Source organism: Aquarana catesbeiana, linkage group LG07 (genome assembly GCF_042186555.1).
Source record: "Aquarana catesbeiana isolate 2022-GZ linkage group LG07, ASM4218655v1, whole genome shotgun sequence".
Classification (NCBI taxonomy): Eukaryota; Metazoa; Chordata; class Amphibia; order Anura; family Ranidae; genus Aquarana; species Aquarana catesbeiana.
The window spans coordinates 27718477-27744171 of record NC_133330.1 but is presented as its reverse complement, the minus strand read 5'-3'; the positions used below and the strand labels follow the sequence as shown (position 1 = coordinate 27744171).

At 45.5% G+C, this 25695-nt stretch overlaps 3 protein-coding genes across 3 annotated transcripts in view; all 3 read right to left on the bottom strand.

Annotated features, from left to right (window-relative positions):
- The window catches only part of LOC141102820 (E3 ubiquitin-protein ligase ARIH2-like), a gene marked incomplete at its 3' end in the record, with an annotated part of 36423 nt that extends 27991 nt beyond the window's left edge, over positions 1-8432 (bottom strand). The window contains 1 exon segment of the mRNA XM_073591844.1: positions 8248-8432.
- Positions 1-25695, bottom strand: part of NCKIPSD (NCK interacting protein with SH3 domain) — a gene marked incomplete in the record, with an annotated part of 558334 nt that overhangs the window by 263317 nt on the left and 269322 nt on the right.
- Positions 12264-25695, bottom strand: part of LOC141102815 (rab GDP dissociation inhibitor beta-like) — a 54028-nt gene continuing 40596 nt past the window's right edge. The window contains exons 10-11 of the mRNA XM_073591839.1: positions 22968-23022; positions 12264-15180 (exon numbers count right to left, since the gene is read on the bottom strand). Coding sequence (XP_073447940.1) covers positions 15028-15180; positions 22968-23022 — 208 coding nt within the window. The 3' untranslated portion in view covers positions 12264-15027. The remainder of the gene's footprint in view (positions 15181-22967; positions 23023-25695) is intronic.

Below are 25695 nucleotides of genomic sequence, written 5' to 3'. Positions count from 1 at the left end.
GAGATTGACGACTATCCCGCATATCTAGGAGTGGGTCAGTCAACTTAATCATAGGAGGGCAATGGAGGAATTAACAGACAACTTACATGATTTCTACCAAAAATGTCTTGCAGCATGATGTACCTGGATCAAAAGTCTCTAACTGCACCTATCTACAATCCTTCCACGCCCAGAATTCTTGATAAAGTAGTACTGGTGAGGTCACTTCTGGGCTCACCCTACTAGACACCCTCCCACCACCCTCTTTCAAACTGTCTGTCCTACCCTTTTGTCTAGGTGCAGCAGCGAAGACAGAAACCACTAACCAGGGCTGCCAATAAGAGGGGTACCACTGGTCTTCCTGTACGGAGAGGGGTCTGGACAGCAGGGGGAATCAAATGTGGTCGGGGGAGGGGGGCAATTACAGGAACAATGCCCTGTGTGGTTCTCTGCAGCAGCTAAAAGATGGTTTCTACTCTTCTACCTCCTGCAGGCTTTCAGCTGCTGCAGAGAGAGACAAACAGGGCATTGTTCCTGCACACACACAGGCCAAATCTGATTTCCAGAGTTGTGTGCCCAGGCCACCCTTCTGCCCCGATTTAGGGTTTAGACCCCTGATATTTGACCCAAGACCCCGCAATAGCATTGTAAAAAATAGTTTCAAAATAGAAATACTAAAACATTTTTTACAAATTGCAAAAAAAAAAACTTTTAAAAATAGTAAAAAATTATCTAAAAAAAATTTTTAGATAAAAAACAAAAGGCTCGTTCACGTGGGTTCAGTTTGAATAAGTCTGTTTGTGCGGTGGGAGCCGTCTGTTACTCTAGGACAGGGATATCCAAACTGCGGTCCTCCAGGTGTTCAGGAACTACAATTCCCATCATGCATAGTCATGTCTGTGAATGTCAGAGTTTTACAATGCCTCATGGGATGTGTGTGCAGTTCTGCAACAGCTGGAGGGCCGTAGTTTGGATATCCCTGCGTCCAGGAACATGAAGGCGGCTGGATGAACTCAGCTGCAGGTCCCAATTTGATAAGTTGGCAGGTGTGGGTGAGTGGCCCCAAACGCACACTACTTTCAGTGTTGGGGGCGATACACCTGCACCCCCATGCCTGTCAAATTAGGACCTACGGCTGCGTTCATACAGCTGCTGCATCCCTATAGCGCAACAGACTGTCTGCACACAGCAATAGCTGCATAAAAAATTTTTTTTAAAAAAATGATGATTCACACTGTACAGACAACCCATGTGAAGGAGCCCCAAGACCCCATTACAGTTTCATCTTTTAGGCTCCATGCACACTGGACGTTAAAATAACGTTATAAAAACGCCAGTAGCTTTGCAGTGAGTCTTTCAACGTTTAACGGTTTTGCAATAGCTTTCGTTAGTGTTTTTCGGAAATTTTTTTTTTCTTTTCAATGCATCAAAAACATTCAAAAACGCTGGTGAGCCACGTTTTTGAATGTTTATCAACGTTTATCAGAACGCGATTTTATGACGTTCAGAAAACAGCCCATCAACTCCACTGTAGATAAACATCCAAAAATGTCCATGTGTGCATGGACACATTGGATAACATAGAGGGGAGTTTATGGGCTGTTAAAAAAAAAAAAAAAAAAAAACGCCCAAACTCCCAAAATAGGCCGTTTATGAGCTTCAGTGTGCATGGAGCCTTAGATTCAGCAGAAATTTGGTAAGTTGGGTTGCATTTGCTTCTGCTAGTAATGATTTTAGTGTATTTTTTGTGAAAATATCGTTTTAATATTTTTTTATTTTTTTTTGGGGGGGGGGGGGGTCCACTATGTACCTTATATACTCGAGTAGAAGCTAAGTTTTTCAGCACATTTTTTTGTGCTGAAAATGCCCCCCTCGGCTTATACTCGAGTCAAGCACTCTTCTGCAGCAAAAAATTTCATTTTACGAACCGACTTTGGGGCCCCGTATCTTGGGGCCACTTGGTGCTAGGAACCCCAAATTTGGTGTGTAAACCCAGTGGAACTAGTATAACATATCCAAAGCTGGTGTTCCTAGCACTAAGTGGCCCCGAGATACGGGGCCCCAAAGTCGGTTCGGAAAATGTCATTCTCTGCTGCAGAAAAGTGCTTGACATTTTCTGAACCTGAATTTGGGGCCCCGTATCTCAGGGCCACTTAGTGCTAGGAACCCCAGCTTTGGATATGTTGTAGTGCTAGTTCTTCTGGGTTTGCACACCAAAGGTTCCTGAAATGACATTGCTGCAGATGGACACAGTTGACTGACTTTGGGGCCCTGTATCTTGGGGCCACTTAGTGCTAGGTACCCCAAATTTGGTGTACAAAGCCAGTGGAACTAGCACCATAATATATCCAAAGCTGGGGGTCCTAGCACCAAGTGGTCCCGAGATACAGGGCCTCAAAATCAGTTCGGAAAATGTCATTCTCTGCTGCAGAAAAGTGTTTGACATTTTCTGAACCGATTTTTGGGGCTTTGCATCTCGGGGCCACTTGGTGCTGGGAACCCCTTTGGATATATTGTGGTGCTAGTTCCACTGGCTTTGTACACCAAATTTGGGGTTCCTAGCACTAAGTGGCCCCGAGATACGGGGCCCCAAAGTCGGTCAACTGTGTCCATCTGCAGCAATGTCATTTTGGGAACCTTTGGGTGCAGAGACCCCAAATTTTGGCTGCAGCTAGGGGAGATCTAGGAACCCTTAACTACCGAGTTTGAAGTTCGGGGGACCTATGGCTGCAAATGGGCACAGTGAGGCCGCAAATGGGCATTGTTGACCCTCTTTTCCATTTACAGTAGCTGTGCATTTCTCACCCTAGGCTTATACTCGAGTCAATAAGTTTTTTGTGGTAAAATTAGGTGCCTCGGCTTATATTCGGGTCAACTTATACTCGAGTATATACGGTACTATGTTGAGAATTTAATAAAAACTATCCAAAAAACAAACAAAAACAAAAAATTCTCAGATTTTATCCTGTATGAAATGCTGGACTACTTCAACCATACAACTGGAGGACAGATCCACAAACCTGCACAAAGGTCTTACCAACATTGGATGCTTTGTGTGTTCCTCATCGGAATGAAGTACCTAGACTTCTCTGTACTCGTGTGAGGAGAGACACAAAAAATGATAGCGCATTGCTGGAATGCTTCGTTTTCAGGCGAGTTTCACATTATGACTTTACGTGGCAAGTCAGGGAAAAAAAAAAAAAGCACCCAACAGTTTATGACCACTTTATAATGGAACTTTGCTCACTCAATCATCATTGACTATTTGTAATCCTTTTGCTGCTAGCATTAGTATATAAATAGGAAAGTATATAGTATTCACTTGTTTTAAACTTTTTTTTTTTTTACATTTCTTTAGTTACTTCCTGGTTTCCAGGCCTAGGCAAATAACATCAAACATCCCAGGTACCATTGGGTGGGGGGGTGGGGGGGGGGTTGTCAGCTAAGCACATCCCTGCCTGCATGGCTGAGCGAAGGACAAATGGAGTCCAGGAAGTATATGCTACATGAATCATCTGCCCTTACTCAAGATGGCGCATGGAGGCATGAATAGATGGTGGGAGTTTACTTTGGAGTATTAAAAATGACTTAAATATTGTTTTTTGTTTGTGTTGTTCAGGTGTAGTTCTGCTATAACGGCATGCCGACCACATAACTTATTTATACGGCGGCAGAGCGGCCCTCCTATGCCGGATCACGTACCTAGTATGTGATCTGGCACTTCCCCATAGGGGGTACATGCCGCAGCTGTGCTGTGATCCCACACAGTCCAAGCCAATCAGCGGGGTGCCGGCCAATGGATGTCCGCTGGCACCCGCCGATCGGCGAGGAGAAACACAGAACAGAGCTCTGCCCATGTAAACAAGGCAAACATTTGCAGAGTGAGCTTATACAGCAACATTGGCTTAGACAGCAGTGAGAGCCGATAGCTGTCAATCAGTCAGCTAGCCAATCAGGGGGTAGAGGGGGCGGGGCCAGGTCGGAGCGCCGTATCTGAATAGACACTGGGAGCTGTGACCCTCGGCTCGGGTGCCCCAATAGCAAGCAGCTTGCTATGGGGGCACTAAAAAGGATGGAGGGGCCAGGAGCAAAGAGGGATCTGGGACTTTTAAATTAGGTATATGGTCAAACGAGCATACACCTCCATCCCTATTAATCGTTAAAAAGGGGGGGGGGGGGGTTGAGACTGAGTGAGATGTGAATTAGACAAAAATAAATAAATTGCACAATAATGAGAAAATGTATTCATATAAATAAACATGGGACATGGCGGACTATGACGAGCCGATGAGCATATAATAGACAAATGTGAAAATTCCATTATTGCACATGATACATAAAATCAAAGAAATGTCAAAAAGTCTTTGATTTTATGTATCATGTGCAATAATGGAATTTTCACATTTGTCTATTATATGCCCATCAGCTCTTCATAATAATAAATGTATTTATTTTTGTCTAACGCACATCTCACTCAAAGTCCCAAATCCCCCCCCCCCCCCTTTTTTAACGATTAATAGGGATGAAGGCGTATGCGCGTTTGACCATATACCTCATTTAAAGTCCCAAAATCCCCCCCCCCCCCTTTCCTTAACATTTCCACAGAGCAGCCCAAATTCTCCTCTTCTCGGATTTCCTCTTCTGTGATCCTGGCCCCTCCATCCTGTTTAGTGCCCCCATAGCAAGGTGCTTGCTATGGGGGCACCCGAGCCAGGTCACAGCTCCCGGTGTCCATTCAGACACCACGCTCCGACCCGGCCCCGCCCCCTCTATCCCCCGATTGGCTAGCTGACTGATTGACAGCTACTGGCTCTCAGTGCTGTCCAAGCCAATGAGAAGAGAGAGACCCAGGGACAGCTGAGGCTCCCGTGTACATTGCTGGATTGAGAGGGGGCTCAGGTAATTATTGGGGGGGAGCAGAAGTAGTACACAAAAGATTTTAGCCTTTACACGGCTTCAAAGCGGAGCTCCACCCAAAAGGGGACACTCTGTTTCTTTGCACCCTTCTCCCCCTTTACTGCCACATTTGGTTCTGACAGGTATCCGCTCCCACTTCCAGGTAAGATCACTGCATCGATCTACAAGTATTTCTGGCTCAGCCACCTTCTGGGAGGCACACAAGGTCCCAGAAGACAGTTGGCCCATTCAGAAAGCGCAGCGCCACCCGCGCACGTGCAGTAGGAAACCGGCAGTGAAGCCTAGGTTTCCCTTACCCAAGATGCCGGCGCCTGCACCCGAAGCTGACAAATCGGCTCAGGGTGCCAACATCGTGGGATCCCTAGACAGGTAAGTGTTTTTATATTAATCAGCAGCTACAGTATTTGTAGTGGCTGACTTAATTTTTTACATTTTTTTTCTTGCCGAGACTGGAGCTCCTCTTTAAAAAGTTCCAGCCGTTTCCGTGTTTATAAAAAGTCGGCAAAAAGTCGGCCGCCCCGAAGGCCTCGCTCCTCTCCCCGGCTCCAGCATCACAAGTGTGGGCACCCGGCTATGACATCTTGTGGCTTCACAGCAGGTTGCGCATGCGCTAGTGCAGCAGGCCCCACCCCCTAATACTTACTTGAACCCCGTCTCTATCCATCAATGTTGCACAAGAGACCCGGCTGTCCGGGACTTTCCCTCCTAAATGGCTGAGACACAGCAGCTCTGCCATCGGCTCCAGTTGCTGTCAATCAAAGTCAGTGAACCAATGAGAAGAGAGAGGGGGTGGGGCTGAACTGCGGCTTCGTGTCTAAATGGTCACAGAGAGCAGCAGTTGGGTTTGGTGGGTGCCCCCAAATCAACTTGCTTGCTGTGGGGGGGGGGGGGTTGGCAGAAGGGAGGGTCCAGGAGCACCGGCGGGGGACACAAGAAGAAGAGGATCGGGGCTGCTCTGTGAAAAACCATTACACAGAGCAGGTAAGTATAACATGTTTATTATTAACCAAAAATAAGAGACTTTAATATCACTTTATGTCCTATAAATTGGGGAGGTGGGGCCTCCAGGGATCGGACATGTTTTTCCAACACATCCCACAGTGGCTCGATTGGATTGAGATCTGAAGAATTTGGAGGCCAAGTCAACACCTTAAAGCGGGAGATCCGCCTGGGGGAATAAAAAAAAATAAAAAGTTGCAGCTACAAATACTGTGGCTGCTGACTTTTAATATTAGGACACTTACATGTCCAGGGAGCCCGCAATGTCGACACCCGAAGCCGACCCGTCCCTCGGCTCCGGGTACAGGCGCCGGCATCCTTACTAAGGGAAACAGGAAGTGAAGCCTTTGCAACTTCACAGTCTGTTCCCTACTGCGCATGCGCGAGTCGCGCTGCGTGTTCTGAACGGTCCCTGCTGTCTTCTGGGACCTGTGTGTCTCCCAGAAGGCAGCGGGGGAGGGGAAAGGAGGAGGGGCCGGACATGGTGTAGTTCGCTGCACAAAGTGTGGTGATCTTTCCCCCGGAAGCGGGAGCAGATACCTGGATTTGACAGGTATCCGCTCCCCCCTGAAAGGTGCCATATGTGGGGGTGGGAGGAATCCGATCTGTGGAAGTTCCATTTCTGGGTGGAACTCCGCTTTACCCATTTGCCTACCGGGGGGCACTTACATCCCCTTCCTGCACAGGCCATTTTTTTTAGCTTTCAGCGCTGTCGCACTTTAAATGACAATTGCGCGGTTGTGCTACGCTGTACCCAAACAGATTTTTTATCGTTTTCTTCACACAAATAGAGCTTTCTTTTGGTGGTATTTAATCACTGCTGGGTTTTTTTATAAAAAAAAAAAAAAAAAAAAAAGGATGAGAAATTTTGAAAAAAAAAAATGTTTACTTTTTTCTGTCAGTAAATTTTGTAACTAAGAAATTTTTCGCCTTCACTCATGTGTGCTGATAGGCTGAACTGGTGGGCATTGATGAGGTGGCACCACTAACATGCCGTACTTATGGGCACTGATGAGGACTGATAGGCACTGTTAGGTGGCAACGATGGGCACTAATTGGCGATACTGATGGGCATTGATCGACAGTACTGATAGGCGGCACTGATTGCCAGCACTGACTGGCATCGCTAATGGGCACTGATTGCTGGCATTGGCGGGCACTGATTGGTGACACTGTATTGCTATATTGTAATCAGGGCACAGATCACATTCCTAGATGTTCCCCTGCATGATCGGCTCTCCTCGCCACACACTCTGATTACCGGCATCTCCGTGTTTACATGTGACCGGCTGTGATTGGACACAGCAGATCACATGGTTAAAGAGCCGCGGACGCGGCTCTCTACAGAGATCGGGGGTCGCGCCGCGTCCTAGCAACACGGAGCGGCCGCCGCTCGCCCCCCCCCCCCCCCCGCGGGCGCACGAGAGACGGCCGTTCTGGGACGCCATCATATGATAGGGGGGGCCTCTTCCCAGAACGAGAGGCGCCCCGCCCCCGCCGTCATTTGACGGTGGGCCTGGGGGCAGCAAGCAGTTAAACCTGTTATTGAGTTCCTCGATTCCATTCTTGAACCATTTTTTTGTTTTTGCAGTGTGGTGCATTATCCTGCTGAAAAGAGGCCCCCCCCCCGCCGTCAGGGGAATGCGGGTCCCATGAATGGGGTGTACTGGGCCAGTAACAATGGTTAGGTAGGTGGTACGTGTCGTTGTGTACATCACCCCAAATCATCACACTTGTGTCTTCTTCTTCCCATCCTGGAGCCGTCTATTCCTCAGTGACCCATCCGGCCAAAACGTGATTCCTCACCCCAGGCCACATTTATTCCATCGCTCCGCGGTCCGGTTCTGGTGATCACGTGACCACTGTAGGCACGTTTTGGCTGAGGACACGGGTCAGCAGCCCCCCCCCATACACAGCAATCTGCAATATTTCTGCTTTCAACGCATCAACTTCAGGGATAACATGTTCACTTGCCTAATACATCCCACCACACTTTCTGATACCATTGTAAGGAGATAATCAATATGATTCCTTTCACCTGACACTGGTCATAATGTTCTGGCTGATCTGTGTGAATACATTGGAGGCCTATAGATGATGAAGCCCCCCCCCCCCCCCACTCCCCCCACTCCAGTCAGGATTTCCTCCCCCTCCCCCCACTCTAATACCCCCCCAATCACCCCCACATTCCTCCAACTGAACACAACAAATGCCCCCCTCCTGTAAAGATTGACCCCCCCATTATACCTCACCTAACTCCACAACCCCCCTCAGGAATGTCCCCCACCCCCACCCCACAAAGCACCCCCCTCCTCACAACAAATGTCACCGAGCCCTTCCCACCAGCCTCACCTAGCCGGGACCCGTCTTCTCTCCGACACAAAGTCCCCGGGAGAGGCGGCGCCAATCACCCTCAGCCGCTCCACCTCCGACCAGCCTCTCTCTCTCTCTCTCCCTCTCTTCACCGAATCTCTACAACGGGAAGTGCTTCTCTCTCAGCCTGACGTCACTTCCGCCGATCCTGTGCGGAGGGGAGGGGAGGGGGAAGAAAGAAAGGTGTGACGACACGGGGTGGGCGGGGAGCTGCGCGATGACAGCCCCGGAAGGTGGTGGGCGGGGCGGGGAGGAGAGGAGGGATCTTCGCGGTGACAGCTTGAGATGGGCGGGGCGGCAGGAGGAGCTTGTGTTTGCAGGGCTGGTCACGTGATTTGTGTGTTGTCAGCGGGGTCAGGCTTGGATCGTCTTGTAGCCTGTTTGGGGGAACTTTGAAGAGCTGCTCACTGTTTTATTGTATCGTTGTTGATAAAGTTTATGAAAATGTTATTTGTAAAGTTTACTTATAAAATGTATTATAAAGTTATTTATGACGTTTATTAAAAAGTTATTTATAAAGTTTACTTATAAAATGTATTATCACGTTTATTAAAGAGTTATTTATAACGTTTACTTAAAAAAGGGATTATAAAGTTATTTATAAAGTTTAATTATAAAATGTATTTATAAAGTATAATTATAAAATTAATTATAAAGTTTTTTTATGACGTTTATTAAAAAGTTATTTATAAAGTTTAATTATAAAATGTATTATAAAGTTATTTATGAAGTTTTTTAAAAATTTATTTATAAAGTTTACTTATAAAATGTATTGTAAAGTTATTTATGACATTTATTAAAAAAGTTATTTATAAAGTTTAATTATAAAATTTATTTTAAAGTTATTTATAAAGTTTATCAAAAAGTTATTTATAAAGTTTTAATTATAAAATGAATTATAAAGTTATTTATGAAGTTTATTAAAACGTTATTTGTAAAGTTTACTTATAAAATGTATTATCACATTTATTAAAAAAGTTATTTATAAAGTTTACTTATAAAATATATTATAAAGTTATTTATGAAATTTATTAAAAAGTTATTTATAAAGTTTAGTTATAAAATTTATTATAAAGTTATTTATGAAGTTTATTAAAAAGTTATTTATAAAGTTAAATTATAAAATTTATTATCACGTTTATTAAAACATTTTTTATAAAGTTTACTTATAAAATGTATTATAAAGTTATTTATGAAATGTATTAAAAAGTTATTTATAAAATTTAATTATAACATTTATTATAAAGTTATTTATGAAGTTTATTAAAAAGTTATTTATAAAGTTTACTTATAAAATGTATTATCACGTTTATTAAAAAGTTTTTTATAAAGTTTACTTATAAAATGTATTATAAAGTTATTTATAAAATTTATTAAAAAGTTATTTATAAAGTTTAACTATACAATTTATTATAAAGTTATTTATGAAGCTTATTAAAAAGTTATTTATAAAGTTTACTTATAAAATGTATTATCACGTTTATTAAAAAGTTATTTATAAAGTTTACGTATACAATTTATTATAAAGTTAATTATGAAGTTTATTAAAAAGTTATTTACAAAGTTTAATTATAAAATGTATTATAAAGTTTATTTTATGAAAAAGTTATTAATAAAGTTTACTGGCTGTATGGTCCTGGGACCAGCAATCTCCAGATCATAGGGGAGACCATGCAGAGGCCCCTGCTGGCTGATGCATTTCGAGGGAATGCCTTCTTGCTGATGTAAGAGGCACTCCACTGGGGACACTGATGTAAGGAGGGACTCCACTGGGGACACCTGATGTAAGAGGGACTCCATTGCCTGGGGACACTTGATGTAAGAGGGACTCCACTGCCTGGGGACACCTGATGTACGAGGGACTCCACTACCTGGGGACACCTGATGTAAGGAGGGACTCCACTGCCTGGGGACACCTAATGTAAGTGGGACTCCACTGCCTGGGGACACCTGATGTAAGAGGGACTCTACTGGGGACACTGATGTAAGGAGGGATTCCACTGCCTGGGGACAACTGATGTAAGAGGGACTCTGCTGCCTGGGGACACCAGATTTAAGAGGGACTCCACTGCCTGGGGACACCTGATGTAAGGAGGGACTCCCCTGTCTGGGGACACCTGATGTAAGGTGGGACTCCACTGCCTGGGGACACCTGATGTAAAGAGGGACTCCACTGGGGGCATCTGATGTAAGGAGGGACTCCGCTGGGGGCACCTGATGTAAGGAGGGACTCCGCTGGGGACATCTGATGTAAGGAGGGACTCCGCTGGGAATGCCTGATGTAAGGAGGGACTCCGCTGGGGGGGGCACCTGATGTAAGGAGGGACTTCGCTGGGGCCACCTGATGTATGGAGGGACTCTGCTGGGAATGCCTGGTGTAAGGAAGGACTCTGCTGGGGACACCTGATGGCATCTGGTGGTAGGTGATGTGACAAGTGACACGCTCAGGGCTCCCACTGATTCTGCATTATGGTGAGTTGAACTATTTCATTTTGTATTACAATGTAATAGAAATGATGTGCTTCAATCAACCTGACACCATACCAACCATGGTGCCGGGATGATTGAAGCTCTAACACCAGGTGTTTGGAGTATCTTTATCAGCTGATTGTTACATTTTATGGAATACACATATTGCTATTGTGGTGTAGGATCTGGGCCTGCTGTCCCTCCATCCCACTTTCTTTCCTTCCTTCTCTCCTTCTCTCCCTATTTCTTTCTTCCTCCATCCCTCGTTCATCTCAGACTCAAACCACAGCCCCTTTGAGCCACGCCCCATTTAAGCCATGCCCAATATTTAGTTTAAGCCACGCCCATCTTTCGCCATGGCGCATGAAGCTTCCCACGCCGCATTTTCTTTTCCCTGTTAAACCACGTCTAAAAACAAATGCCCCACCCCTATTTATAATAAGACTCAGCCTACAGACAAAAAAAGTGTCCCTATACATTTTTTTACAATGTTGGCAACTCTGCTATAGGTAGTGTAAATATCTCCTAAACGTGTATCGTTTAGGAGATATTTACATTACACGCAGACAGTGACATCACTGGCACATGCGTTCTGAAGGAACGGCCACAGATAGCGTTCCTTTCTGAGCCCTGTGCTGTGAACGGTAGGAGTGACGTCATCGGGGCTCCAGCCAGTCACAGCGCCGGAGCCTGCGAACCCAGAAGAAACTAAGGGGAAAATATCAGCTGTCTCAGCTGAAAAGGTAAGCCGAAGAAGGAAAAATTATCTCCCCTGTGGTGTTTGGTGGGCAGTACCGCCACCGAACGTGACATATTCAACTCCAGGGTCACAGTTGCGGCATGGTACTCCCATTAAAAAAGCAAGTTCGGCTGTCAAAAAAAAACAGGCTGTCAAAAGGGGTCATATCATCTCCAAAACATCTTTCTCAAAATCAACCCACTGCAAATCGCTCTTTACAGACAACGCAAGTGTAAATGAGCCCGAACTGTCTTCTTTTCTAAAGCTAGTTTCACACTATTGCCGGTTGGCAATGCACGCAAAATTGCAAAAACATGCACGTCGAGATAGAGCACATGCGTTTCAGTGCGGCATGATTTTGGAAAAGGGTCAGGGACCTCTGTTCTGCGCTTCCCGCATATAGTGCAGCCCAATAAAATGAATGGGCTAGCATACATGCAAGGCGCATAAGCGCGTGCATGCTCTATTACACACCCAAGCCTAAAGCTGGTCAATGCTGGATGGCGGCCTTGGCTATGACACGTCACAGCCATCATGACTGGTTTCTTTTTAATTCCAAAAGCAGCCCAGTACAAAGCAAGGGCCAACGGCTTGATGAAGTTCCCTAGGGACGGAAACGTTGGCCTGTACTGGATGAACTCACTTGAACTGATTCCCAGAATAGAATATTGTAAACACGCTCACCGATTATGCTCGGATCTCAGGAGACAAGACCGCACTGCGATTTTCAGCCGTCACCCCCCCCCCCATGATAGGAAAAAAAATATGTCTCAAAGCAACTCAGTAATATCGGTACAAAGATATCTTTATTGAAAACAAACGCTCATTCACACCCTTCAGTCCCAGGAACCTGGCACGTTCTTTGGTGTTATACCAGCCTACACAACACTGGCATCAAAAACAAACAATCGTATTAATGGTGTAATATATTAACATATACCACAACGCAACACTTTTTTATTGGCTCTTACAATGGGCAAATTAAAGTAAACTAAATTATGGATAGAGTGGAGACCTATCAGGTTTTTTTTGCTTTCTGTGACCACCGTTAGGGAGATTCACCCTTTCTATTTGTCATGTTTACCATGAAGCGTAAAAGTGAAAGAAAATCCCAAAATTCGGGTTGTCACCAGAATAGGAATCTTCCAGGGGGGGGGACATTAGTCTAGTTCTGGTAACAACCAGGGATTCTCTCATTTTGGAGGAAATTCCCACTTCCTGTTTTGGCTGTGGGACAGGAAGTGAAGGGAGATCTACCCAATGGGACGCAGGGCAAAAAAACAATGACAGGGGTTATAGTCCTCCTTTAATCCATGAAAAAAATGACCCTTCATAAACATACATTATAAGAATTTCATTATCATTTTCATGCAATGTGTTGCAGGTGTTTTTAAAGCAATAATTGAGGAGAAAAAAAAAAGATCAAATTATAGCTAAGGGATTAAAACATGGATGTGTGATATCTATGTAAAAAAGAAAAGTTAAGCTTACCCAATAAAAGAAAATCATTTACAACATCCACATAAAATAAAGGCAGTCAGAAATACGTATATATACAGAGGTTAAAGGCTCAGTCCATCCAAAAGTGATATTCCAGTGGTACATGCTGGAGTGTTAAACTACCTAACAACAAATTTCTCAAGGATTCTATTGGTGATATCTTTGCACTGAGGTCTGCACATATGCTGTGGCTATTATGATGGGATCCCACCATTTTCATGGTGGGTTTCTGGGTCTGCACATCTGCTATGCCCATTATGAGAGGCTCCCATCATCCTTGTAATAAGTTCCAAGGTCTGCACATCAGCTTTATGATACGTTCCCACCATCCCCTGCTGGGTAACTTGGTCTGCACTCCTACTGTGCTCATTATGAGAGGTTCCCACCATCCCTTGGATGAGTTTCCAGGTCTGCACACCTGTTGTGCCCAATTTGACGGGTTCCCAACATCCCCCCATCCATGTGGTGGGTTTCTGGGTCTGCATATCTGCTGTGCCCATTATTAGGGGTTCCCACCATCTCTCTGCTGGGTTCCTGGGTCTGCACATCTGCTGTGCCCATTATGAGAGGCTCCCATCATCCTTGCACTGAGTTCCCAGGCCTGCACATCAGCTGTGTCCATTATAATACATTCTCACCATCCCATGCTAGGTTCCTTGGTCTGCGCTCCTGCTATGCTCATTATAAAGGGTTCCCACCATACCTTGGATGAGTTTCCTGGTTTGCACACTTATTGTGCCCATTATGACAGGTTCCACCATCCCTGTGGTGGGTTTCTGGGTTTGCATATTTGCTTTGCCCATTTTTAGGGGTCCCCACCATCCCTCTGCTGGGTTCCTGGGTCTGCGCATCTGCTGTGGTCATTATGAGAGGCTCCCATCATCCTTGCACTAGGTTCCCAGGTCTGCACATCAGCTGTGTCCATTATGATACGTTCCCACCATCCCGTGCTGGGTTCCTTGGTCTGCACTCCTGCTGTGCTCATTATGAGAGGTTCCCACCATCCCTTGGATGAGTTTCCAGGTCAGCACACCTGCTGTGCCAATTATGACAGGTTCCCAACTTCCCACCATCCACGTGATGGGCTTCTGGGTCTGCATATCTGCTGTGCCCATTATTAGGGTTTCCCACCATCCCTCTGCTAGGTTCCTGGGTCTGTGCATCTGCTGTGCCCCTTTTGAGAGGCTCCCATCATGCTCCCAGGTCTGCACTTAAACTTTGTCCATTCTGTTACATCCCCACCATCCCGTGCAAGGTTCCTTGGTCTTCGCTTCTGCTGTGATCATTATGAGGGGTTCCCACTATCCCTTGGATGAGTTTCCATGTCTGTACACCTCATGTCCCCATTGTGAAGGGTCCTCACCACCCCTTTTGCTGAATCTTTAGGTCTGTACACCTCTTGAGCCTAGCGTGATAGAGTCCCACTATCCTTGCACTGAGTTCCCAAGTCAGCTGTGCCCATTATGAGGGGTTCTCACCATCCCTGCATTGGGTTATCGGGTCTGCACACCTGCTGTTCTCATTATCAGGGGCCCTTACCATCATTGCTGCATTTGTATTTATTTCATGTAATGGAGGATATAAAAATAGTTGACAACACCCCAAAGGGAAGTTTTGTTCAAGATGGGAGGAGAATGTAGCAATCAAGGTTAGAACACACAAAGGTGGGCAGGAACACCTAAAACTCTCAGGTGAACAGGAACAGAGTTGGGAAGAATGGCAAGGAGATCTCATTGTTGGAGTATCGAACACATACTGTACAAGAAACCGGGACTCAGAAATTGACCCAGGCAGCCAGGCCTCCACTTATTACAAAAATATCACTTTTAGGTGGACTGACCCTTTAATTAAAGAAAAAAAAAAAAAAGAGATCTCAGGCCTTTAATAAGGCAGCAAGCACTGTGCTAAGCTCAGGAACCCCTATCCACCAACAGGCAAGCATCTTTCACTTTTCTGCTCTAAAATGTGGAACAGTAGAATCTGATTGGCTGCTTGGGGTTGTTGTACATCATAGCACCGCCTTATTAAGTAAGCCCTCCTGACAAAGCTGGTCAGTCCTCGTCATCTTGGCTTGTCTCCTGGTTTACACTCAACATGTCTTTGAATGCCAATTCAGCGCCAGTCATTCTTTGGAAGATGTCCTTAATGTCGTCACAGGTGGTCTCGAAGTGCGTGGTTGCATCATAGGACCGGGAGATAAAAATCTACGGAAAGACAAAGCATCAGTGTCAGCCTGAAGAATAGATAGAGATGTATGCGCAAAGCGGGCCTCATTTATGAAAACGTCTGAAAGAAGAACTATATGTTTTTTTTTCCAATGTTTAAGAAAGAAAGGTTTTATGAAGATTTCCTGAATGACTAATATTTTAGGTATTAATCAATTTCTAATAATTGGTAAGAAAAGATATTGGTGTAGCGATATTCTGACTGACTTTCAGCTGACTGATAGTTTCACTGCAAATGTCCTCAACAGCACTCTTTCATGGCAAAAGGATCCCAGTTGTGATAATAGGAGGCCACTTCAGTTCTGCTTGAAGCATCATTAATCAAGGCCAGGGCTCTGTACTGGGGTGGAAGGGAGGATTGTCAGGAGAGCTCTGTGAAGGGGGGAAGAAGCAATTTTGGTTTTTACAATGCCCTGTGTTACCCACTCCTGAGCCTTGTACTTTGAGACACACTCATGAGCACTGCACAATGCTCACACCTGAGCCCTGCACCCTTTGCGATGTGCACTCCTGAGCCCTGTACCCTGTGCAATTCGCATTCTTGAGCCCTACAACTGGTGGGATAGGCAGGCCTGAGCCCTTCAACTTGTGCGATACGTACTCCTGAACCCTGCAGCCTATGTGATACACACTCCTGAACACTGCACCCTGTGTGGTATGCACTCCTGAACCCTGCAGCCTGTGTGATATGCACTCCTGCTCCCTGCACCCTGTGCGATACACATGCCTGAGCCCTGCACCGTGTGCGATATGCACTCCTGAGCCCTGCACCCTATGTGATACGCATTTCTGAGCCCTGCATGATATGCACTGCTTAAACCTGCACCCTGTGTGATATGCACTCCTAAACCCTGAACTCTGCATGATATGCATTTCTGAACCCTATACTCTCTGCATTATGCATTCATGAACCTTGTATTCTCTGCATTATGCATTCCTGAACCCTGTACTCTCTGCATTATGCATTCCTGAACCCTGTACTCTCTGCATTATGCATTCCTGAACCCTGTACTCTCTGCATTATGCATTCCTGAACCCTGTACTCTCTGCATTATGCATTCCTGAACCCTGTACTCTCTGCATTATGCATTCCTGAACCCTGTACTCTCTGCATTATGCATGTCTAAACCCTGTACTCTCTGCATTATGCATTCCTGAACCCTGTACTCTCTGCATTATGCATTCCTGAACCCTGTACTCTCTGCATTATTCAGAATCGAATTGAAACGAATCGTGGACATGATAATCGTAATCGAATTGTGAGGCCAGTGAAGATGCGCACCCCTAGCGGCCAGGGAGTTGGCAAGGGCGATATAAGTACCTGCACCTGTTTTCTAAAGAAAAAAGCCCTGATCAGGGCCATTCATTTCCAATCATTTTTTGCATTTTTGAGTGATGTTGCAGTGCCTATAGAGTCTGAGAAATATATGAAATCATAGATAGCACAAATCAAATAAAAATGACAAACACCCTAAAACATTAATAGTCACCTAAACCAACCATAAAACTAAAGTTACTGTTTGTTTGTCGAGTCCCGACAATGGAAAAGATACAGAATCTTTGATATGGTCAACCAGTGTGTGGCCAACTTAGGCTGTCTGTAACAACCAACCAGCCGCTCCCCTAATTAGACAGTGTGGTTTTGGAATTGAAAAAGGAGTGTCAAATTGGATGGCGTGACAAACGCATGGAACTGCAGTTGCCCAAGGCTATCAGTCATATTTTCTAGGCTGGAGGAATAAAGGCGTGGACTGATTATTGACTATAGAAAACACACACAGTACTTGTTTTAGAAATTGTAGGCTGGCCATAGATGGGCTGATATCCCTGCCACCTCCTCGGTTGTGGGATAACATGTGCATCTTTTACCCTCCTCTCATGATCAGTGCCAAGGTCCTTTAGCATCCAAGGTAAAAATGCCAAAGTGCACCCCTGCCCCATGAGCTGTGAACAATATCAGCACCATAGATAGCAGGTTCTGCCCTCTTGCACCCCCCTCCCGCTAATTTCCCAAGACGGCTCCCCCTTTCTGCCCACCCCTTGGCCCATCCTGCTCATGATACAGCACTAGGTGGCCTAGGCACTGGGAACAATCAGCAGAAGACATACCTGTCCTGCCACCTGTGCATGCTGCACCCCCCACTAAAAACTGGGGTTCTACCTACCACCGGCTACATTGCTGTTGGATCACTAATGCTGAACTAAACCCTCCTATCGTTTTCAGCCAAGGAAGCTGCCACCTTAGCTTCTGTTTGATCTTGATGCTGCACGTGTGATCAGTTATGACTCCAGCCATTTGATAGATTGACAGTTTGGGCATAGGATGCATTAAGGTGAAAAAACATGAACCTTTACAGCCCCTTTAATACTCTTCTTTGACGGGGAGTTATTTAATTATTTTTTGTTTTAATGCGGCAACAGAATAATTTCATATACTGTTGTAGTGATGTGATCATTTCTTTGCCCATTTACCAAGTGTATACTCTTGTTATGCAGTGTTTGTTTGCCCTTTTCCAATATGGCTGCTGTGCTCTCTCTCTCTCACCAAGGATGAGGTCATCAAGAAGAGCAAAGAATGGCAAGGGGTTTTGTGGTTAAAGCGGAGTTCCACCCAAAAAGTGGAACTTCCACTCATTTGTCTCCTCTCCCCCTCCGGTGCCACAATTGGCACCTTTCGGGGGGGGGGGGGGGACAAGACATCCCTGCGGGGCTCCCTCCTCCTCTTCCTGTTGCCGGGCCAGTAGGAGAGAGGAGCGGGGCCTCGCACATGCGCAGTAGGGTTCCCGGCGTGAAGCCGAAAGGCTACACGGCCGGGTACCCTTACCCACGATGGCGGCGGCAGCACCCGACAGTTGATGGAAAGATCAGCTGCGGTGCCAACATCGTGGGACTCCAGGACAGGTAAGTGTCCTATTGTTAAAAGCCAGCAGCTGCAGTATGTGTAGGTATTTGTTTTTTGTTTTGGGCGGAACAACGCTTTAGGTGGGTGGAGAGAGGGACATGTGGGAGAAAGAGAACAGTGAATTCCTGCTAAGAGAGAACAGACAGTGTAAGTGCTGCAGCTTCACCTCACTGAGACATACATAGAGACTGTTAATGATTTCATATACAATCATCAAATGCATATCAAGTACAATGCTGTGTGGATTACTGTCTATGTAAAGATATATTTCTCAATTGGGATTTCACTTGCTATTCACAAGCCACTGTTCCGTCAGATTTGACGTCCCGTCAGAATTGGTAACGGAAGTGACGTTTCCCCGCCGCCATCTTGCTACACCCCACTCTCCTCTACAGTAAGGATACACTGAGAAGGGGGAAAGCATTTTACACTGATTTATAACAGTAAACTGCGTTTATATAGTAAAATACAGTAGTTAGAATTCCATCTGAATGTTTAGATGTTTAATTTCAAAAGCCGCGATCTTCTGTCAGATTAGCAAACCTGTGAGATCAGCAGGCTTGCCCCTGTAACGACATATTCGGCGACCCATCGCAGTTTGCTGCGGAAGTGACGTTCTGTCGCCGCCATCTTGCTACACCCCACACTCTTCCACAGTAAGGATACACTAAGAAGGGGGAAAGTGGACATGTTGTTACACCCACTGTAGTTTTGCATTTTACACATATTTATAACAGTAAAGTGAGTTTATATATTGAAATACAGTACTTAGAACTCTGTCTGACTAATTAGATGTTGAATTTTAAAAGCAGCGGCATCCCTGCTCATCTCACAGGTTTAGTAATCTCATAGAAGTTGGCTGCTTTTAAAATTCAACATCTAACCAGTCAGACGGAGTTCTAAGTACTGTATTTCACTATATAAAGGCAGTTTTACTGTTATAAATACGTGTAAAATGCAAAACTCAGGTGGGTGTAACAACATGTCCGCTTTCCCCCTTCTTAGTGTATCCTTACTGTGGACAAGTGTGGGGTGTAGCAAGATGGCGGCGACGGAACGTCACTTCCGTAGCAAACTGCGATGGGTCGCGGAATATGTCGTTACACCGCTGCTTTTAAAATTCAACATCTAACCAGTCAGACGGAGTTCTAACTACTGTATTTCACTATATAAACTCACTGTACTGTTAAAAATAAGTGTAAAATGCAAAACTCCGGTGGGTGTAACAACATGTCCGCTTTTCCCCTTCTCAGGAGGAGTGCGGGGTGTAGCAAGATGGCGGCGATGAAACGTCACTTCCGTTACACATTCTGACGGGTCGCTGTATCTGACGAAACACCCCAATTGAGTGGAGGCACTGCGCTTGTAATGCCGTGTACGCGCGGGAGGACTTTTCGACCAGACTGGTCCGACGGACCGAATCCGGCGGACAATCCGACCGTGTGTGGGCTCCATGGGACCTACAGCGGACTTTTTCGGTCAAAAATCTGACGGACTTTAGATTTGGAACATGTTTCAAATTTGTCCAACGGCGTTGAGTCCGGTCGAAAAATCAGCTCGTCTGTACGCTAGTCCGACGGACGAAAACCTTATTTTAGTCCGGCGTACGTCATCACGTACGAATCCGTCGGACTTTGGTGTGATCGTGTGTAGGCAAGTCCGTTCGTTCAAAAGTCCGTCGGAAGTCCGTCAAAAGTCCATCGGACCAGTCCGGTCGAAAAGTCCGCCCGTGTGTACGCGGCATTAGAGATCCTGTCCTGATCACGCTGATTATGAAGACTCTGCTCCTAAATACGATACAGGTGACGCCATCATACCTCAGTAGCCTCAGAGAGAGAGAGAAAAGAATAGCGCTACGCTGTATATTCAATTCCACTAAAACATTTTTAGGTATACTTGTGAATGGGATTTAAATACTCTTTCACATAACCCAGCTTTAAGTGTACCGTATATGTCTGCTAGCCCTTTAAGTGAAAGCAGCGAGGACTAAACATCATAAAACATCTATACATGAGTACAAGTTGTCTCTTGGTGGCTGGCAGTACGCCAAGGCAGTTTGTTAATCTGTGTGCCAGCACCTCTCAGCAAAGCATGCATGCCTAATAGCCCAGTTAGAGGAGACGCACCACCACCTCCCCCTGCCCTGGCAAGGCCGGCGCCGTGACGTGTGCATGAATGACATTGCTAGCGAGAGCTCAGCACACGGGCTAATCTTCATCCGGCCTTCGGAGTAGCCAACCCAAGTGTATCGCTTAGTGCTGTTGTCAGAGTGAACTGAACAGATGTCAGGCCGACAGTAACAGAGAAATGGGGGAGATTTACTTGAACTGGTGCAGCTGTGCATGGTAACCAATCAGTGTCTGACTTCAGATTGTTCAGTTAAGCTTTGACAATAAAACCTGAAAGCTGATTGGTTTCTTTGCAGAGCTGCACCAGATTGTGCACTCTCCAGTTTTAGTAACCGCCCCCCAATGTGTTGCATCCCAACATCCAATCAGAATTAATTTCTTACTGAAATGTCCTCTTTGCACAGCCGTACTTAAAGCGGTGTTCCAGCCGAATTTTTTTTTTTTTTTTTTTTTTAAAGTCAGCAGCTGCAAACACTGTAGCTGCTGACTTTTAATAAGGAGACTTACCTGTCCAGGGAGCCCACGATGTCGCCCCCCCCAGGCCGATCCGTCCATCGGATCAGGTGCAGGCGTCGCCTTTCCAACTAAGAGGAACCGGCAGTGGAGCCTTGCGGCTTCACTGCCGGTTTCCGACTGCGCATGCGCGAGTCCCGCGATGCTTTGTGATGGCCAGCTTGTTTTTTTGGGACACGCACACATGTTCCAGAAGACCACGGGGGGGACTCGCCGCAGAAGAGGATGTGACTTCCGGCTGGATCGGAAGTACTCTTAGTACTTACAAAAAAGGTAAGTTAGAAAGTAACATTTTTTTTTTAAATATCCAAAAACGAGGGGGTAGAGAGGTGGTCTTTCGTTTAAGACCACCTCTCAAAATTGGGTGGAACTCACATAATTTGTAATAAAAAACATCTTTGCTCCTCTGAAGCTTCCCTCCAACCACTTTGCATATTATTTTATATATACTGTGATTCTGTACTTGACAGATATGCTGCAGAAATCTCCCTCCACTGAGTCTGGCTGCAACCATTTTAACTGTGGGCAGCTGAAGCTGATGCCTGTTTACTTCCTGAATTTACACAGACACACCTCCAGCTCTGTAGCTCTTATTGCTGGTCCTCCTATGACTCACCCCCTCTCCCTTCTTGGCAAACTCTCAGGAGAGAGAGAGAGCTGTGCATGCTGTCATAAGCCTAGACTAATGACCAGACAAGAAACAGGAAGTGGGCTTTATAAGGTATTTACTGGCAGAAAAAAAAATGTTTTACTATCCAAAGATAAAACAACAAGGGCAGAAGATTTAATAGATAGAAAGATGAAAAAATGACTGAAGTTCCGCTTTAAAGTGGAGTTCCACCCCCAAAAAGAAACATTTCATTTATGTGCATAAAAAATTAAAAAAAAAAACATTTGGAGAAAATTAGTTTTTTACTCACCTCTAAATGCCTGTTGCTAGGGGGTCCCTCGTAGTCTGCCTCCTTCAGTGCCTGGGCTCTTGACGTCACTTCCCTCGGCGCAGGAAGGGAGATCAGCTCTGCCCTCTCCCTCTTGTCCATGATGGGTCCCAGATGATTGCGTGGCAATCCCAGCGCGGTGCCGCTTGCGCATGCCCAGTGGGTGCCCGGCTGACACAGGTGCTTGTAAGCGGCCTTACCTTACTCTTCACAAGATGCTTTGGCTCAGTATACATACTCAGCATGTCTTAGTGCTGGGATAAATTAACTACTGCTCACATGCGTGGGAATTACGTCACCCCAGCCCAGCCAATCAAGATGATCAAAGACCGAAAACCTGGAGGAAGGTGTAGGCGCCAGCAAGGAACCTCGTGGATGTTGCACCACTGGAGAGGAGGTGAGTTTTGGATGGTTTATGGCAAGCATATACCGTATATACTCAAGTATAAGCTGAGTTTTTCAGCTAATTTTTTTGTGCTGAAACTGCCAACCCCCCCCCCCCCCCGCTTATACTCGAGTCAAGCCCTTTTCTGCAGCACAGAATGACATTTTCCGAACCGAATTTGGGGCCCCTTTATCTCGAAGCCACTTGGTGCTAGGAACCCCAAATTTGGTGTGCAAACCCAGTAGCACTACAACATATCCAAAGCTGGAGTTCCTAACACCAAGTGGCCCCGAGATACAGGGCCCCAAAGTTGGATCAGAAAATGTCATTCTCTGCTGCAGAAAAGTGCTTGACATTTTCCGAACCAACTTTGGGGCCCTATATCTTGGGGTCACTTGGTGCTAGGAACCCCAGGGCTAGTTCCACTGGGGGGGGGGCTAGTTCCACTGGGTTTGCACACCAAATTTGGTGTTCCTAGCACCAAGTGGCCCCGGGATACGCCCCAAATTCGGTCAACTGTGTACATCTGCAGCAATGTCATTTCGGGACCCTTTGGGTCCAGAGACCCCAAACTTTGGCTGCAGCTAGGGGGCATCTAGGAACCCTTAACTAGCGAGTTTGAAGTTCAGGGGGCCTATGGCTGCAAATGGGCACAGTGAGGCTGCAAATGGGCATTGTTGACCCTCTTTTCCACTTACAGTAGCTGCATATTTCTCACCCTAGGCTTATACTCGAGTCAATAAGTTTTCCCAGTTTTTTGTGGTAAAATTAGGTGCCTCGGCTTATAGTCGGGTCGACTTATACTCGAGTATATATGGTAGTATATCATTCGTGAATAATGAACAAAATTCCGTGAATAGGTCAATGTAGATGAAAATACATTCACACAGGGCTCTCACCTGGTTCTTTGTTCCGTCATGCTTTGGGACATACTGGTTATTAATGGAGACAAACCTGAATGAAAAAAAAAGAAAAAGCATATCTAATAGGTTATACAAACTCAGAGAATAAGGGCTTGTTCACAGCAGGTACATTGGGCAGCTATTTCATCGCAGTCCCACCACAAGGCAAAGCAACACTACTGCAGTGGGGTGCAGGCGGTGTGTGCCAGTGCCAGGACAACATCATCTACAGCCCAGGGCGAACATGCCAAACTGCCCCCCCCCCCTGTTGTATCAGCATGCTTACCCCCTAAGCATACATTTCCCCTCCTCCCAGGACTGCCCCCCTGCTGAAATCCCCCTCCTCCGCCCATCACCCCTGCCAGCGCTTAAACTCTCTCTCTCTTCAAATCTCTCCCAGCACAAATCCCCCCCCCCAAAAAAATAACAATCACTCCTCCTAGCACAATTCCTCTACCCCTCATAATTCCCCTCCAAGTACACTTCTTCTCCTCAAACTCCAAATCCCCCCTCTCAGCACAAATCCCCCTCAATCCCCCCTCCCACATGTCCCCTCCTAGCACTAATACGCTCTGATCATCCCTACTAGCACAAATCCCCCCCCCCCCCCCCCAAAAAAAAAGAAAAAAATTCCTCTCCTAGCACCAATTCCCTACCCCTCAAATATCCCCTCCAAGTACACATCCTCTCCTTCCACTACAAATTCCCCCCTCCCAGCACAAATTCGCCCTCCTTGCACAAATCCCTCCTCCCACATTCCCCCACCTAGCACAAATATGCCCTGATCATCTCTACTAACACAAATCCCCCCACCCCACCCCCCAAAAAAATAATATCCCCTCCTAGCACCAATCCCCTACCCTTCAAATTTCCCAACCAAGTACACATCCTCTCCTCCCACTCCAAATCCCTCCCCCCAGCACAAATCCCCCCTGCCACATTTCCCCTTCTAGCACAGATACGCCCTGATCATCCCTACTAGCACAAATCCCCCCCCTCCTTTCAAAAAAAAAAAAATCCTTAACCCACAGTTGATCCAGAGGAAGGCGAAAAACCCCAGCATAGCATGATCTAATTTGCTCCAGCAGGGGAAAAAAATTCCTTCCTGATCCCCCAAGAGGCAATCGGATTTTCCCTGGATCAACTTTACCTATAAATGTCAGTACCCAGTTATATTATGTACATTTAGGAAATAATCCAGGCCTTTATTAACCACTTGAGCCCCGGACCATTATGCTGCCTAAGGACCAGAGGTCTTTTTCCAATTTGGCACTGCGTCGCTTTAACTGCTAATTGCGCGGTCATGCAATGCTGTACCCAAACGAAATTTGCGTCCTTTTCTTCCCACAAATAGAGCTTTCTTTTGATGGTATTTGATCACCTCTGCAGTTTTTATTTTTTGCGCTATAAACGGAAAAAGACCGAAAATTTTGAAAAAAAATTATATTTTCTACTTTTTGTTATAAAAAAAATCCAATAAACCAAATTTTAGTCATACATTTAGGCCAAAATGTATTCGGCCACATGTCTTTGGTAAAAAAAATGTCAATAAGCCTATATTTATTGGTTTGCGCAAAAGTTATAGCGTCCACAAACTAGGGTACATTTTCTGTAATTTACACAGCTTTTAGTTTATGACTGCCTATGTCATTTCTTGAGGTGCTAAAATGGCAGGGCAGTACAAACCCCCCCAAATGACCCCATTTTGGAAAGTAGACACCCCAAGGAAATTGCTGAGAGGCATGTTGAACCCATTGAATATTTATTTTTTTTGTCCCAAGTGATTGAATAATGACAAAAAAAAAAAAAAAATTTACAAAAAGTTATCACTAAATGATATATTGCTCACACAGGCCATGGGCATATGTGGAATTGCACCCCAAAATACATTCAGCTGCTTCTCCTGAGTATGGGGATACCACATGTGTTGGACTTTTTGGGAGCTTAGCCGCGTACAGGGCCCCGAAAACCAAGCACCGCCTTCAGGATTTCTAAGGGTGTAAATTTTTGATTTCACTCTTCACTGCCTATCACAGTTTCGGAGGCCATGGAATGCCCAGGTGGCACAAAACCCCCCCAAATGACCCCATTTTGGAAAGTAGACACCCCAAGCTATTTGCTGAGAGGCATGGTGAGTATTTTGCAGCTCTCATTTGTTTTTGAAAATGAAGAAAGACAAGAAAAAACTTTTTTTTTTTTTCTTTTTTCAATTTTCAAAACTTTGTGACAAAAAGTGAGGTCTGCAAAATACTCACTATACCTCTCAGCAAATAGCTTTGGGTGTCTACTTTCCAAAATGGGGTCATTTGGGGGGGTTTTGTGCCACCTGGGCTTTCCATGGCCTCCGAAACTGTGATAGGCAGTGAAGAGTGAAATCAAAAATTCACGCCCTTAGAAAGCCTGAAGGCGGTGCTTGGTTTTCGGGGTCCCGTACGCGGCTAGGCTCCCAAAAAGTCTCACACATGTGGTATCCCCATACTCAGGAGAAGCAGCAGAATGTATTTTGGGGTGTAATTTCACATATTCCCATGGCATGTTTGAGCAATATATCATTTAGTGACAACTTTGTGCAAAAAAAAAAAAAAAAAAATTTGTCTCTTTCCCGCAACTTGTGTCGCAATATAAAATATTCCATGGACTCGACATGCCTCTCAGCAAATAGCTTGGGGTGTCTACTTTCCAAAATGGGGTCATTTGGGGGGGTTTTGAACTGTCCTGGCATTTT